The 17,706-nt window shown below is 40.4% G+C and overlaps 1 protein-coding gene across 2 annotated transcripts in view; it reads left to right on the top strand.

The window, feature by feature from the left end:
* GABRB3 (gamma-aminobutyric acid type A receptor subunit beta3) overlaps positions 1–17,706 on the top strand; it is a 376,930-nt gene that overhangs the window by 293,967 nt on the left and 65,257 nt on the right. For both annotated transcript variants that reach the window (XM_049905851.1, XM_049905850.1), the window contains exons 5-6: positions 2,281–2,363; positions 4,423–4,560. In XM_049905851.1, the coding sequence (XP_049761808.1) occupies positions 2,281–2,363; positions 4,423–4,560 (221 nt within the window). The remainder of the gene's footprint in view (positions 1–2,280; positions 2,364–4,422; positions 4,561–17,706) is intronic.

Raw genomic sequence — 17,706 nt, 5'->3', positions numbered from 1 at the left:
ATGTATGTGTTTGTGTTTCTGTGTGGTATGTGTGTATACTGTATGTGCTGTTGGTGTTGTATGTTACATTTTTGTGTGTGGCATGTGGTCTCTGTGTGTGTGTGTGTGTATGTGTTAGGATGGTGTTGGATAATGAATTACAAAACAATAAGAAAGAGTAATCTCAATTATCAACTGTTCAGATGAATAGGTACCAAAATATGTAGGAAGAATTTAAAAATTTGAACATTTTCAATAGGGCTCTTCATAAAAAATTTCATAAAAATTTGTAATTTTAACATAACTTTATTCTAACTTTGCTTCAAAGGTATCTTTTATGGATGTTGAGTTTTCAATCTCTATAGAGCATGCCAGAAGTTTAAACTGGGAGGCTGGCACTTCACTTGGCCGGAAAGTCGTAAAAATATACCAAAGAGCTTTGTATTGATTTTGGATTATAGAATGTAATGCAGTCCTTGGAAGGCTAACTAGAACTGTCATGCCATTTGGAAGGGACCCATTCTTGTGTGTATGGCATGGCCCTTCTTGTGTGTATCTGCATGACACGTGCGTGACATTTGTCTAGAAAACTTCAGTTTTGACCCAGACTTGTAGAATATGTTGATATTTTTTCTCACTGCACTTCTCAGCCATTGAAAAGTCAAAGAACTTTCCCCAAACCTGCTGCCTAACCAGATGCACAGAAGGACGTATTTGATTCCCTTTTCCCCTGCAGTTTGGTTAAAGGAGACGAGCATTTGGGTTAAAGGACATGAGACTAGCATGTACCTGGTGCTTTACCAGTGTTTGGATTAGGATCTACTGTGGATAGGAACAGAGCTTGTTCATGCTAACTGAAGCCATAGTAGGTTTGTTCTGAATAGTCACATGGAGAGTTATCCAGTGAAAACGGAATCCTGGGCTTCAAGAAAGTCAGAACCTACGGGGTTATTGGGGATTCATGGTGACTCTTTGGATCTCAGGAGAAAGCATCTTCTTCTTTCTGAAAATCCGCCTTTGAGTGGACACAGCCAGGATTGCCTGTTGCCCAACTCCTGCAAGAGCTATGAGAATGTCCTTCCCTGGAGATGAGCAGTAAACGTACTTCAAGGCCATATGCTGTGGCCCAGGTTATAGCTACTATTCTCTGGTGTCTTATTGTTTCAGTATGAAACTGTCTGCTTAACCATCTACTCTCTATTTTCTCTACCACTATTATGCTTTCCATACTTTACTCTCCATATGAAAATGGCATCACCAGCCTCTCCTCTATGACCTCGTAGGTTCAGCTCTGCTTCTATCTTTACAGTCTAATTCATTTCCATGAAAGGGAATCTCTCTGGCTCCACTCTGCATTTTAAGTCAGGTGGCATTCTAGATCTCTGGCCAGCTAATGGTTGGCTGTCCTTGAATTTAGGATCCAGTCCTGTCAGTTGTGACTGTAGTGGGGAAGGAGTGGTATTCTAGAGAAATAGAGTATAAAACATAGTGGCCTGGGTGTTCCATTTTCAACAGTGGTCTTGGGTAGGTTGATTTACCTGAGTAGACAGAGTAGGAAATGGAATTGACATATCTAGAAGTGTTGTCTCCCAATGTGTGGTTTGTTTCATCATTGGATGTTGGGGGCTTAACTCTCTTCGGGCCGTGATAGACATTCTTTCCATGACTGCATCTATCCCCAAGGGAAGCTAGCCAACCCAATTATGATTCAGTAACATAAAAAAATAGGAGCCAAATATTCTCTTTGAAAAGATAGATGATCACACGGTGAAAGCTCTGGAGGGTAATAATCCAGTTGAGAAGATAACTGCCATAAAGCAAGTTAAAGGAGAAGCTCATCTTAGAGTTCCAGAGTACAGCCTGTGGATCTGCAGGTAGTTCAGCATATCGCAAGGAGTCAAAGAAGTAAATTTAAATCTAACCAATGTTGTCCCCACATATATTGGTTTTCTCTGTACTATAAAGGTTAGAGAGCCACCAGAGAAGGAGCAGAACAAAAAATTGAACATAAGGACTTCCATAGAAGCCCCTTTATTGGCCCTTGATTTCTGAAGTAAACAAAACTCAATAAATAATTTTGTAGGATTTTAAGTTATTGTTTTGTTTTTCTTGATAAAGCTGATCTATAGTATTCAAAAGACAGTTTCTTATTCTTTCTAGTTTCTCAGCATATATTGTGAAATACCTTTAGTCAAAGTGCACTTTGGGGAAGGGGGCCTTATGCATTGTTTACCTAGAAGCAGTACACCTTGCTCCCTTTTCCCCCATCTTTAATGCCTTCCCATGCTCTGTGTGTTTCAGAATCACGACTACAGCAGCATGCATGATGGACCTAAGGAGGTACCCGCTGGACGAGCAGAATTGCACTCTGGAGATCGAAAGTTGTGTGTATCTACATTTGTGGTTCCCTCTTGTCCACTTCGTGTTATAGACTTTATTGCCATTATTTAGGATTCTTTCCAAGCCACACACGATTTTCTTGACATAGTTTTTGACTATCTGAAAGATTAGAGGTTTAATTCTCCACTTGGCCAATTTTATTGTCATAAAAAAGAGAGTTAGACTCTATATAAGAGTTCTCCATTCTAATCTTATTCAATTCAGAGAGTCTGTTTGCTTTGTTGAAATATAAGAAAACAAATACTCCCCATCTCAGTCCATTCAGTGAGGAGAGAGCAAAGACAGCTATTTAGTTTTCTTACGCTTCATCATGCATGAGTGGCTATGCTGGTGGGACCCTGGGCACTCAGAATAAAACTCATTTCCCATCAGGAACTCAGCTTTAAAAGCAATCTATTTCTGCATTTCAGTGCTTTTCTTCAATTTGAGAAGTATTCAGATGCTTGATTGATAATTCAGCATGGAGTACATCTATGTGAGGGACAACAAATGTCCCATCTGCTCTCTGAACTCCATCTCCCAGCATATCCAATGATACTTTGTTGTTGACGTTGTTTTTCTTGGTCTACCATAGACCAGTTTATCATTAGTTTCAATTGAACTTGGGCTTGTCGATATTTACACTGAATTTTTTTTAGCAGATAAATGACTATGACTTTGCAGTGCCCCTTTATGCAACTGTGGGGAGATGGGAATCTATCCCCATGAATAAGCATATTGAAAAATTTCCCCAGTAGTAGGCTAGTGTTCTGATCCTAATGGAACAGCCCTTGGGTGCCCCTCACTTCCACACTTCCATCATTGTCATCTTTGCTGAGAGTTGTGCTTTCCGAGAAGGTGAAGGACATGAAATCATGTCAAGTGATGAACAGTTGAATTGTCTGGGGGTATTTAGAATGGAAGACAGAAGACTCAAGGGGAAGATGATGACTCTTTTCCAATAGTTGAAGGGCTACAGTAGAAAAAGTTAAGTGGATTCTGTGGGCTGGAGGGAATATAAGGAAGCAAGAGAGAAGGGAAGAGATAGGAGCTGGCAACCACAGTGATCCAGGGGAGAAAAGATAGAAGATTAAACCGGGGAGTTTGCAGGAACCATGGGAAGCAGTCATCCTCTAGCCCTACCCTATTTGTTTGTCTTGTGTCAAAGAACAGGCATCTGCCTTTTTGTTGTATTATATGGTCAAATCATAGAGTCTGTTATAGTGAAAGGATTTTTTTTTTTTATATATCTGTGTCTTAACTGACCATACAGATAAAGTAGCTCTTGTACTGTACAAGTAACATCAGACCTATGTACTTGTTCTCAAGGAACACTGATTGGTTGATTACTGTGTGAACACTGAGCACTGTGCTAAGAGCCGAGTTAGGAGATATAGTCAGGCTAACAGACACACCCTTTGCTGATAGAACCACCTGTCAAACATCTGAGATCCAATATTGTCCCAACAAAAGGCCTTTATAAGGTCGGCAAGCTTCATGATGAAGAGCAGCCAATGTAACCATCAGGCAGAGCCAAAGAGAACACTACTTTTCCTCTGAGAGCTTCTCATATCAAACATTTATGGGTTGAATTCACCTTCAGAGTATTAAATTTTCAATAACCTTTTAGGGCAATTGCCTTTCCAGAATTCTTCATAATAGAATCCTCTTGTTCTCATACAATCATCTTCACTGCTGTTAAAAAACCAGTTGCCATTGAATTGTCTCAACTCTGGCTCATAATGACCTCATTTCTGCACGATGTCCAGGCAAGCTCTACATCAGACTTTACAAACAGAACTCTGGGCAGAGCACCCTGGGTCTCCCAACCCCTCGACTTTCCAATGCCAGTTTGGTATCAACCAAGCAGCAAACGTAAACACAGATATTTGAAAGTTAGTCCTTCAACAACAGGTCTGCTGATGAAAAAGCATGCTAAGCGAATCTACTTCACGTACAGGCAAGCTGTTACTTCTGTTTCACTGGTACCCGTTTCTTAGCCTTGCACTGACACAAAGTGATGATGCTCACTGTCTCCCACATTCCTGCTGTCTCTTCTGGCAGATGGCTACACCACGGATGACATTGAGTTTTACTGGAGAGGTGGGGACAAGGCTGTCACCGGAGTGGAAAGGATCGAGCTCCCGCAGTTCTCCATCGTGGAACACCGCCTCGTCTCAAGAAATGTTGTCTTTGCCACAGGTGAGTCCTGTCTCTGCTCTCACTCGTTGGGGGGCACAGTCTCTTATGAGATGCACTGTAACTGACGGAGAGCAGAAGGTCACCCAGGTCATGCAATACTGCATCATCACACGCCCCTTTTCTCCATAGCTCAAGGGACTGGTGCGTTTCATGGATAGGAAGGATCACCTGAGAAGGAGATGCTCTTTACAGGTGGTTATTTAAAAGTCAAAAGCCTGAAGGTGAATTTAACCTGTTGATGCTTGGTAACATAGGAAACACTTGTCTCTGGCCAAGCAAGAGACCATTGATGGCCTTGGAGGCAGGAGGGAAATAGGAAGAAGACAACTAGAGGAGTTGGGACTGTTCTCCCAGAAATGAGCCACCTCTCCCACTTCTAGGGCAGCATTCAGCCTGGTGGTCCAGGACTGTGGGCCCTACCCTCCGCAGCCTGGCTATCTGGAGTCAGAGTTACTTCTGTAGACACCATCATCTTTCCCAGAGAGTCTCTGGTGAAGTCTGCCCTGGTCTGTATTTCATTGTCATCTTTGGTTCAACTTTCCAACGATTGATCAGGTGTTTTCTGCTGTTCTTTCTGTTATTGCTGAGGTTTTACTAAATAAATAGCATCCATATTTTACAATGTGCAACACTTTCTCCACAGTTTTGTGTCCTTACTGAATGCTATATACTGTCATTGAGGTAATAAATAAAAGTGCTTTGTAAACTGTAACGTGCTATAAAGCCCAAACCTCTGGGTTGACAATGCTATTGTGCTGCCCTGGGATCCCACCTTGTCTTCCTTCTGTTAATACAGCTAAATAAGGACCAGTGAATAGAAATGGCTCTGTCCCGTCTTGACATTCAGGAGGCCATTACCCTACTCTGCCTGCCCACTGCCTCTGACTTGACCATTTGTGACTCAGCCTCCAGCTTCCTTCACCTGGCTAACTCCAACTTGTTTTTTTAGCTTACTTGAGATGCTGGGAATCCTTCCTGCCCTGCCCTGCCCTGCCCTGCCCTGCCCTGCCCTGCCCTGCCCTGCCCTGCCCTGCCCTGCCCTCGCCCTCGCCCTCGCCCTCGCCCTCGCCCTCGCCCTGCCCTCACACTGCCGCTCCAGGCCTGGTCCCCACAGCACTGTCCTGACTGTATTCTTCCTTTGCTCACTGATCACTGGGGTCATGTCCTCAAGGTTATGTTTCTTTAGACTGCAATGTCCTGGAAGGAGGGACCAGCCCTCTTCTGGTCCTTATTCCCCCCTTCCATAATGCCTATTTTTCCAGGCATGCAGCAGTAGTCATTGGATAAGTGAGGTCATTGGGAAAGTCAAGGTCACCACCAACCTCCCTCCTCTCCAGCTTCTAAGAATTGACTTGGTGACAAGTACAGGGTGTCCTGAATTGCCAAGACACCAATCAATCCATTTTCGTGCAGAGCCACTTCTTCCTGTATTGCAAGAGAGCTGCAGACATCCCTGCAGTCTCTGAGGTGGATATATCTAGGTGGTTAGAGCCAGCAGGAACATGGGCTTAGCATTGCTGGGCTACTTTTCAGGAATATTTTCCACAACTAAGAAAATTGCCTGTAATTAACTGAATGAAATGATTTACTACCTTTAAAACCGTGGTTCAAACCGTCCCATGGTCCACATGCCATCAGCAAAAGGTCTGCTCAGAATCCAGGGGCATGTACTCTTACAGCGGAGTAATCCTGCTCATAATCTGTCTCCATCTGGACATCTCTTGGTGTGCTGTCATTGCAGAGATGCCTCATGAGGTATTGGTGGGAACTGTGCCCAGTTAGGATTGATTTTTTTGTGCCCTGTGGCTCAAAGCCACTTCCCTAAGGTGCCGTCTTTTTCTTTCTTTCGTTTTAAGTATGTATGTAGTAGAATATATCCCCAAAAAGTCCAGAGAAAATAAACGCCACACAATAGGGTGATAGTACTTAAACTGAAGCACAATAGTGTGTCTTTGCTCTGGTACTGACTGTGTGCCTCACTGTGCAGGTGCACAGCACCTGTCACTTCTACAGCTTCCCAACTCTCCAACTCACTTATACATGAATAAAGGACACAGCCACATCATTTTTTTTAATTAAATATTTTCTCATCTACTTTCTTTTCTGCAGGTGGTTTGAATTCACGAGCTTTCAATCACTAAACTGGATTGAAGTACACTCTAGCTTCTTCATCTCCATTAGGTTGTAGACCCACAGCAGCCATAATATAGTTCTCAGGAAACATTCACTCTCAGAGATGTGCAAGGGAAATTTTGTGCCTCACGTGCCTTGCCATACTTCTGGACCCTTGCTGTGGTTTTCTGCACACAGAAGTTCTAATCCATGTCTAGGGTAACATGGGGTTGCAGGCTATTGAGCAGGGAACACATACAGAGATGGGAGTTATGAATGTTTAGTAAACAAATTCCATGAGCCAGTCGTGGGGCTGGGCCTTGGGAATAGGCAGGGATGGAGGAGACCAGATCCTGCTCTTAGGGAACTTCTAGTCTTGTGGGATTTCTCAGAGGTCCATCCTGCTTTCAGTGATATTTCCTAAATGACTTTCATGCAGTGTCTTATGTAGTGGGTGTTTACAGAAATTCAACCTCAGTAAGAGAACTTAAATATGATCAAGAGGCAGTATGTAAAATGTTTAAGAACTCACTGCCTGATTTTTGCCCTAAATCTGGCACTTTCTAGTCATGTGACCCTCAGGAACTCACTGATCCTCTCTGAAAAACAGGGATATCAATAGTATCTAGTTCATAGGGTTATTGACAGGATTACGTAATTTAATATAAACAAAAGGCCTGGAATAATGTCCATCCCACAGTAAGCATTGATTGTTGCTGTCATTGTTGTTAGATGTTGTGGAGTCGATTACAGTGACCCTGTGTACAACAGAACGAAACACTGCCTGGTCCTGCATCATTCTCACGATCCTTGCTTTTGTTTGAGCCCGCTGTTATAGCCAAAGTACTTTGTAGCTAAAGTACAGAAAACTAAATCCTACCTTGTAAGGAGCATTCTGGCTGTACATCTTCCAAAACAGATTTGTTCCTTCTTCTGGCAGCCCATGGTATATCCAATATTTTTTGCCAACAGCGTAATTCAAAGTTGTCAATTCTTCAGTGTCCTTTATTCGTTGTCCAGCTTTCACATATATATGAGACAATTTAAAATACCGTGACTTGGGTCATCCGTATCTTAGCCCTCGAAGTGACATCTTTCCTTTTCAACCCTTTAAAGAGGTCTTTTTTTTTTTTTTTTTTGAAGCATATTTGCCCGCTGCAATAGGTCATTTGATTTCTTGACTGGTACTTCCATGGGAATTGATTGTGGATCCAAGTAAAATGAAATCCTTGACATCGTCAGTCTTTTCCCTGTTTATCATGATGTTGTTTATTGGTCTAGTTGTGAGGATTTTTGTTTTCTTTATGTTGAGGTGCATTCCATACTGAAGACTGTAGTCTTTGATCTTCATTTGTAAGTGCTTCATATCCTCTTCACTTTCAACAAGCCAGATTGTGTCATTTATATATTTCAGGTTGTTAATGAGTCTTTCTCTGATCTTTTATTTTTTAATTTTTTAAATTGTGCTCTAATTTACAGAGCAAATTAGTTTCTCATTAAAAAATTAATACACATATTATTTTGTGATATTGGTTGCCAACCCCATGACATGTCGAAACTCTCCCTTTCTGAACTTTGGGTTCCCCATTACCAGCTTTCCTGTCCCCTTCTGCCTTCCCATCTTTGCCCCTGGGCTGGTGTGCACATTAGTCTTGTTTTCTTTTATGGCCCTGTCAAATCTTTGGCTGAAGGGTGAACCTCAGTAGTGACTTCACTACTGATGTAAAACAGTTTCCAGGGGCCATACTCTGAGGGTTTCTCCAGTCTATGTCAGACCAGTAAGCCTGGTCTTCTATTTTTTTTTTTTCCTTGAGTTAGAATTTTGTTCTATATTTTTCTCCATGTCCGTCCGAGACCATCGGTTGCGATCCCTGTCAGAGCAGTCGGTGGTGGTAGCCGGGCACCATCTAGAGGTGCTGGACTCAGTCTGGTGGAGGCTGTGGTAGTTGTGGTCTATTAGTTCTTAAGACTAATCTTTCGCTTGTGTCTTTGGTTTTCTTCATTCTCCCTTGCTCCAGATGGAATGAGACCAGTGGAGTATCTTACACAGCCGCTCATAAGCTTTTAAGACCCCAGACGCTACTCACCAAAATAGGATGTGGAACATTTTCTTTATAAACTAGATATTCCAATTAAGCTAGGTATTCCCTGAGACCATGGTCCCCAGCCCTGAGCCCAGTAATTCAGTCCCTCAGGGAGTTTGGATGTGTCTGTGAAGCTTGCATGACCTTGCCTTGTTCAATTTGTGCTGGCATCCCCAGTATTGTATACTCTCTTACCCTTCTCCAGAGTTACCACTTATCAGTTGTCTATTCAGTGTTTTTCCCTGCCTACCCCTTTCCTTCCTCATAAGCATCAAAGATTTTCTTTTTGTATGTAAACCTATACAATTTTTTTTATAATAGTGGTCTCATACAATATTTGCCCTTTCGTGACTTATTTCACTCAGCATAATGCCCTCCAGATTCATCTATGTTGTGAGATGTTTCCCAGATTCATCATTGTTCTTTATCATTGCATACTATTCTGTTGTGTGTATGTATCACAGTTTGTTTATTCATCCATCTGTTATGGGCACTTACATTGTTTCCATCTTTTCCTATTGTGAACAGTGCTGCAAAGAACATGGGTGTGCATATATCTGTTCATGTTACTGCTCTTATTTCTCTAGGATATATTCCAAGGAGTGGGATTGCTGGATCATATGGTATTTCTATTTCTAGCTTTTTGAGGAAGTGCCATATCGTTTTTCAAAATGGTTGCACCATTTTGTATTCCCACCAGCAGTGCATAAGAGTTCCAGTGTGCTCGCAGCCTCCCCAACATTTGTTATTTATTTATTTTTTTGATTCGTGCCAGTAATATTGGAGTGAAATGCTATCTCATTGTGGTTTTGATTTGCATTTCTCTAAAGGCTAGTGATAGCGTACATTTACTCATGTGTCTGTTAGCCACCTGAATGCCTTCTTTGGTGAAGTGTCTGTTCATATCCTTTGCCATTTTTTAATTGGATTATTTGTTTTTTTGTTGTAGAGGTGTTGGACTTTCTTGTAGATTTTAGAGATTAGGCCTTTGTTGGATTTGTCATAGCCAAAATTTTTTTCCCAGTCTGTAGGTCCTCTTTTCACTCTTTTGGTGAAGTCTTTTGATGAGCATAAGTGTTTAATTTTTAGAAAAGCCCAATTATCTAGCTTATCTTCTGGTGGTTGTGTATTGTTACTTATGGTTTGTACCTTCTATATGCCATGCATTAGGGTCTCTAGCAAGGACCTTATTTTTTCTTCTATTATCTTTATAGTTTTTTATTTTACATTTAAATCCATTTTGGAAAAAAATTTTTTTTTCTTCATGGTGTGAGGTATGGGTCCTGTTACATTTTTTCACAGTTGGACAACCAGTTTTGCCATCACAATTTGTTTAAAAGTCTGTTTTCTCCCCCATTTAATGGACTTTGGGCCTTTGTCAAAATCAGGTGGCCATAGGTAGATGGATTTACATCTGAGTTCTCAGCTCTGTTCCTTTGGTCAAGGTGTCTGTTGGTGTACCAGTACCAGGCTATTTTGACTACCATAGCTGTATAGTAGTTTCTGAGGTCAGGTGGTGTGAGTTCTCCTACTTTATTCTTTTTCTTCAATAGTGCTTTACTTCTCGGGGCCTCTTCCCTTTCTGTATAAAGTTATTGATTGGATTTTCTATCTCTTTAAAGAATTCTGTTGGTCTTTGCAATTGGGATTGCATTGTATTTGTAGATGCTTTGGGTAGAATTGACATTTTACAATGTTGAGTCTACCTATCCATGACCATGTTATGTTTTTCCATTTATGTCAGTCCGTTTTGATTTCTTACAGTACTGTTTTGTAGTTTTCTTTGTGTAGATCTTTTATATTCCTACTTAGATTTATTCCTAAGTATTTTATTTTTGAGGGGCTAATATTTTGGTTTTTTGTTTTTTAATATAAATGGACCCCCATGTGTTGGTCAGTTTTTCCTACTGTGGGGGTTTGTATGTTTCTGTGCTGAAGGAAGCTATGCCACCAATATTCAGACACCAGCAGGGCCACCCATGGAGAACAGGTTTCTCATGAGTTTCCAGACTAAGGCAGACTAGGAAAAAGGACCTGGCAGTCTACTTCTGAAAAGAATTAGCCAGTGAAAACCTTATGAATAGCGGCAGAACATTCTGTGATATAGTGCTGGAAGATGAATCCCCCAGGTTGGAAGGCCCAGGTTTGGGCACTCAAAAGATGACTGGGGAAGAACTGCCTCCTCAAACTAGAGTTGACCTTCATGACCTGGATAAAGTCAAGCTTTCAGAACCTTCATTTGCTGATCCGGCTCAACTCAAAATGAGAAGAAACAGATGCAAATATCCATTAATAATCAGAACATGGAACGTATGAAGTATGAATCTAGGGAAACTGGAAATTATCAAAAATGAAATGGAACACATAAACACAGATATCCTAGGCATTAGTGAGCTAAAACGGACTTGTATGAGTCAGGCGGTCATATGGTCTACTATGCCAGGAATGACAACTTGAAGAAGAATGGCATTGCATTCACTATCAAAAAGAACATTTTGAGGGCGGGGCCAAGTAGGCAGAGTAGTCAGAGGCTTCTGGTGGTCCCTCTCACAACAATGACCTGAAAAAACAAGTGAATCAATTACATATGACAAGTTAGGGGCCCTGAACATCAAAGGCAAAGTTAAGAAATCAGACTGAGAGACAAGGGGTGGGAAAGACAGTTCAGAAGCAGCAAGAAGTTGCCAGACCTGACTGGGCAGTAATTGGTACCCTACAGGCCCAATCATCTGGATTCAACCACGGTGGGGCTAGTGGTAGTGTTTGGGACATGGATTCCTCAGCAGGAGAGAGCATGCAGTACAGAGTTTACTCATGCTTCCAGAATCAGTGAAGAACAGCTCTCTCAGCAAAAGATAAGTAATTGAGTCTGATCTACTGCACAGACCAAAAAAGTACACCTTTTGAAAGAACACTCTCCCTCTACTCCAGCCCCAGAGCTGACTTCGGTAGCAGTCACTTTCCATGGGCCTTAGTTAGCTCCTGCTGTGTATGGGGAGTCATTCTCCTGGCCTTAGAGAAGGAACAAATTAACAAATGGGGAAAAAATAATCTGCCAACTCTCGTAAGCTGGGAATTCAGGGCAGAAATGGATCCTTTGCCTGGGCACAGGCACAAGTGGTCCATGGGCTTTGAATGCCTTTCAACCCTGCATAGACCTGTGTGGTCCCATTTCAGCAGCTAAGGCCCTCATTGCCACAGTACAATGGTGTATGTGCTGAGATCTGACTTCAACTGTTCCATCTGTGTGGTGGAGAGGCAGGTTTTTGATGTTCGACACCACACTGCCTATTTAGTACAGTCCTTACCTACCCACATCAGGGGACCGAGGAATGGTGGCTCCACCCACATCACTAAGTCACCTGCAACAGGGGTCTAAGGATAAGTGGTGGCTTCCAGTCCTTACAGCCCAAAACACTGAGTGCCCATGGTCCTGCTGCAGAGCCCACCCACCTGTGCGCTCTAAGGAACAGGGATGTGCTTTCATCACAGACACTTGGGAGATGTTCATCAGCCCCCTGCATTGCTCAGAACATGACCCCCTCCTGCAGCTGGATACCTGTGCCTACACCAATCACCCCTGCTCCTCTAAGACTGTAGGTGAGAGTCTGCACCACACACTAGGTGACAGACTAACTGGACACCTGAGCTGAATCCATATGAGAAAAGTGAATGTACTCCTAAGCTCATATACCTGGTAACAGCTCTAACCATCTGGTGACAGTGAGTTAGAGCTTCAAAGGCACAAGTAATCAAACTAGCTCACTTGAGCAGCCTATTTGGGCACATCAAAACAAAACAAAGTAAGAAGCTAGGACACAGTAAGCAAACATAATATAAATTGATACGATAACTTATAGATGGTTCGGAGACAACAGTCAATACCAAATCACATAAAGAAGCACACCATGACCACTTCAAGAAGCACGTAAAACAAAGAATCAAGGAATCTTTCAGATGAAGATATGTTCCTGGAATTAGCAGAGGTAGAATACAAAAGATTAATATACACAACTATTCAAGAGGTCAGGATGGAGATTATGCAAAATGCAGAACAAGGCATGGAACACACAGATAAAGCAGTAGAGGAAATTAAGGTTATTCAAGAGCATAATGACACATTTGATAGGCTGCAAGAATCCACAGAGAGACAGCAATCAGAAATTCAGAAGATTTACAATAGAATTTCAGAATTAGACAACTCAATAGAAAGTCAGAGGAGCAGAATTGAGGAAATGGAAGTTAGAATTAGTGAGATTGAAGATAAAACACTTGGCACCAATATATTCAGATAAAAGAATTTTTTAAAAAATGAAGAAACCCTAAGAATCATGTGGGACTCTGTCAAGAGAGATAACCTACCAGTGACTGGAGTCCCAGAACAGAGAGGGATAACAGAAGATACAGAGAGAGTTGTCGAAGATTTGTTGGCCAAAAAGTTTACTGATATCATGAAAGACAAGAAGATATCTATCCAAGATGCTCATTGAACCCCATATATGTTACATCCTGAAAGACAGTCCCTAAGACATATTATAATCAAACTTGCCAAAACCAAAGATAGAGAATTTTAAGAGAGGCCTAAACAAAAAGCCATCTACAAAGGAGAGAAAATAAGCATGGACTTTTTACTCAGCAGAAACCATGCTGGCAAGAAACCAGTGGGATAACATATATAAAGCTTTGAAGGAAAAAAAATTGCCAGCCAAGAATCATATATCCGGCAAAACTGTCTCTCAAATGTGAAGGTGAAATAAGCAGAATTTTAGGGAATTGCACAAACCAAACTAAAACTACAAGAAATACTAAAGGCAGTCCTCTAGTTAGAAAATCAGTAACATCAGATAACAAACCAAGACTAGAACACAAGACAGAGCAACCAGATATCAACCCAGTTAGGGAAATCACAAAAATAAATCAAGTTACAAATGCTCAAAGCTGGGAAACAGCAATGTCATTATGTAAAAGATGACAACACGAAATCAATAAAGAGGGAATAAAAATGTCATCATAAATCTTTTCTAAGTTTAAACTTAGAAAAACAGTGTAAATATTAAGGTAACCATAAAGGAGACTAACAATCCTACACATCAAAATAAAATACAAGAAAAACATAAAGACTCAGCAAAAACAAAATCAAGAACGATGAAAAAGAGAAGATAATGTATAAAGAAAACCTATTCAGCACAAAAAAATAGTGGAAAAAGAAACTGTCAACAATACACAAAAAAAAGACAGCAAAATGACAGCGCTAAACTCATACCTAGCCATAATTACGGTGACTGCAAATGGACTAAATGCACTGATAAAGAGACAGAGAGTGGCAGAGTAGATAAAAAAACATGATCCATCTATATGCTGCCTACAAGAGACACACCTTAGATTTAAAGACACAAACTGAAACTCAAAGGATAGAAAAAAAATATTGAGCAAACAGCAATCAAAAAAAGCAGGAGTGACAATATTAATTTCTGACAAAATAGACTTGAAAGTTAAATCCACCACAAACTATGAGGAAAGACCTATATAATGATTAAAGGGTTAATATACCAGGAGGATATAACCATAATAAATATTTACACACCCAATGACAGGGATTCAAGATACATAAAAACTCTAACAGCATTGAAAAGTGAGATAGACAACTCCACAGTAACAGTGGGAAACTTCAACACACCGCTTTTGGTGAAAGACAAAACATCCAGAAAGAAGCTCAGTAAAGACACGGAAGATATAAATGCCACAGTCAACCAACTTGACCTCGTAGACATATACAGAACACACCACCCAACAGCAGCCAACTATACTTTCTTTTACAATTCCATGGAAAATTCTCCAGAATAGACCACATATTAGCTCATAAAGGAAGCCTTATCAGAATCTAAAACATCAAAATATTACAAAGCAACTTCTCTGACCATAAAGCCATAAAAGTAGAAATCAATAATAGAAAAACCAGGGAAAAGAAATCAAACACTTGGAAACTGAACAACGCCTTGTTCAAGAACTCCTAGGTTATAGAAGAAATTAAAGACGGAATAAAGAAATTCATAGAATCCAATGAGAAGGAACAGACTTTGTACAAGAACCTTTGGGACACAGCTAAAGCAGTCCTCAGAGGTCAATTTATAGCAATAAATGCACAAATCCAAAAACAAGGGCCAAAATCAAAGAAATATCCCTACAGCTTGAACAAATAGAGAGAAGCAAAAGAAACTGTCAGTGGCCAGAAGAAAGCAAATAATAAAATTAGACCAGAATTAAATGAAATATAGAACAGAAAAACATTTGAAAGAGTTAACAACACCAAAAGCTGATTCTTTGAAAAGATCAACAAAAATTGATAAACCATTGGCCAAACTGACCAAAGAAAAACAGGAGAGGAAGCAAAAAACCTGAATAACAAATAAGATGGGCGATATCACAACAGGCCCAACTGAAACTGAAAAAGTCAAATCAGATTAGTATGAAAAATTGTACTTTAACAAATTTGAAAACCTAGAGAAAATGGACAAATTTCTAGAAACACTCTACCTACCTGAACTAACACAAACAGAGGTAGAACAACTAAATAAACCCATAATAAAAGAAGAGATTGAAAAGGTAATTAAAAATATCCCAACAACAAAAATAAACCCTCACCCTGATGGCTTCTATGGAGAATTCTACCAAACTTTCAGAGAAGAGTTAACACAACCACTACTGAGAGTATTTCAGAGCGTAGAAAAGGATGGAATACTCCCAAACTTATTCCATAAAGCCAGCATATCTGTCTTAGTTATCTAGTGCTGCTATAACAGAAATACAAGTGGATGGCTTCAACAAAGAGAATTTCTTTTCTCACAGTCTAACAGGTTACAAGGCCAAATTCAGGGCGTTGGCTCCAGGGGAAGGCTTTCGATCTCTGTTGGCTCTGGAGGAAGTCTTGGTCCTCAAGCTTCCCCTGGTCGAGGAGCTTCTCAGGCTCAGGGACCCTGTGTCCAAAGGATGCGCTCTGCTCCTCGTGCTGCTTTCTTGATGGTATGAGGTCCCCAACTCTCCGCTTGCTTCCCTTTCCTTTTATCTCTTGAGAGATAAAAGCTGGTGCAGGCTACACCCCAGGGAAAATCCTTTTACAATGGGTCAGGGATGTGGCCTGAGCAAGGGTGTTACATCCCACCCTTTAAACACAGAGATTATGACTTATAATACATAGGAAAATCACAAAATGAAGGACAACCACACTTGGCCTAACCAAGTTGACACCTATTTTGGGGGGACACAGTTCAATCCATTACAATATCCCTGATTCCAAAACCAGGTAAACACATCACAAAAACAGAAAATTACAGACATATATCCCTCATAAACTTAGACGCAAAATTCCTCAAAAAAATTTTAACCAGTAGGATTCAACAGCAGATAAAAAAAATAATTCACCATGGCCAAGTGGGATTCATACCACATATACAGGGATGGTTCAACATTAGAAAAACAGTCAATGTAATCCATCATATAAATAAAAGACAAGAACTACATGATCTTATCAATTGATGCATAAAAGGCATTTGACAAAGTTCGACACCCATTCAAGATAAAAACTCTCAGCAAAATAGGAATAGGAGGAAAATTCCTCAACATAATAAAGGGCATTTATACAAAGCCAACAGCCAACATCATCCTAAATGGAGAGAGTCTGAAAGCATTCCCCCTGAGAATGGGAACCAGAAAAGGATGCCCTTTATCACCACTCTTATCCAACATTGTGCTGGAGGTCCTATCCAGAGCAATTAGGCTAGATAAAGAAATAAGGGGCATCCAAATTGGTAAGGAAGAAGTAAAGTATCTCTATTTGCAGATGACATGATCTTACACCCAGAAGACCCTAAAGAATCCACAAGAAAACTACCAAAACTAATAGAAGAGTTCAGCAGTGTATCAGCATACAAGATAAACATAAAAAAATAGTTGAATTGCTCTACACCAACAAAGATAACATCGAAGAGGAAATCACCAAATCAATACCATTTACAATAGCCCCCAAGAGGATAAAATACTTAGGATTAAATCTAACAAGAAACTTAAAAGACTTATACAAAGAAAACTTCAAGACACTACTGCAAGACACCAAAAGAGACCTACATAGGTGAAAAAACATACCTTATTCGTGGACAGGAAGACTCAACATTGTGAAGATATCAATTCTACCCAAAGCGGTCTATGGATAAAATGCAACCCCAATCCAAATTCCAATGACATTTTTTACTGAGTTGGAGAAACAAGTCACCAACTTTGTATGGAAGGGGAAGAGGCCCTAGATAAGTAAAGCATTACTGAAAAAGGAGGAAAAAAAAAAAAAGGGAAGCCTCTCACTACCTGATTTTAGAACTTATTATACTGCTAAAAAAAAACAGTAGTCAAAATAGCCTGGTACTGGTACAACGATGGATACATAGGCCAGTGAAACAGAATTGAGAATTCAAACATAAATCCATCCACTTATGAGCATGTGATATTTGACAAAGGCTCAAAGTCTGTTAAATGGGGAAAAGACGGTCTCTTTAACAAATGGTGCTGGCACAAAAACTAACTCAAAGTGGATCAAAGACCTAAATATAAAATCTAAATCAAAAAAGATCATAGATGAAAAAATAGGGACAATGCTAGGAGCCCTAATACATGGCATAAACAGTAAACAAAATATTACTAACAATGTACAAACACCAGAAGAGAAGCTAAATTACCGGGAGCTCCTAAAACTCAAGCACTTATGCTCATCCAGACTTCACCAAAACAGTAAAAAAAAAAAAAAAAAAAAAACTACCTACAGACTGGGAAAAAGTGTTTTTGGCTAAAACAGTTCTGATCAGTGTCTGATCTCTAAAATCTACATGATACTGAAACCCTCAGCAACAAAAAGACAAATAACCCAATTAAAAAATGGGCAAAGAATATGAACAGGCACTTCACC

This window comes from Elephas maximus, chromosome 13, assembly GCF_024166365.1.
Source record: "Elephas maximus indicus isolate mEleMax1 chromosome 13, mEleMax1 primary haplotype, whole genome shotgun sequence".
Classification (NCBI taxonomy): domain Eukaryota; kingdom Metazoa; phylum Chordata; class Mammalia; order Proboscidea; family Elephantidae; genus Elephas; species Elephas maximus.
This window is presented reverse-complemented; position numbering and strand designations above follow the sequence as displayed.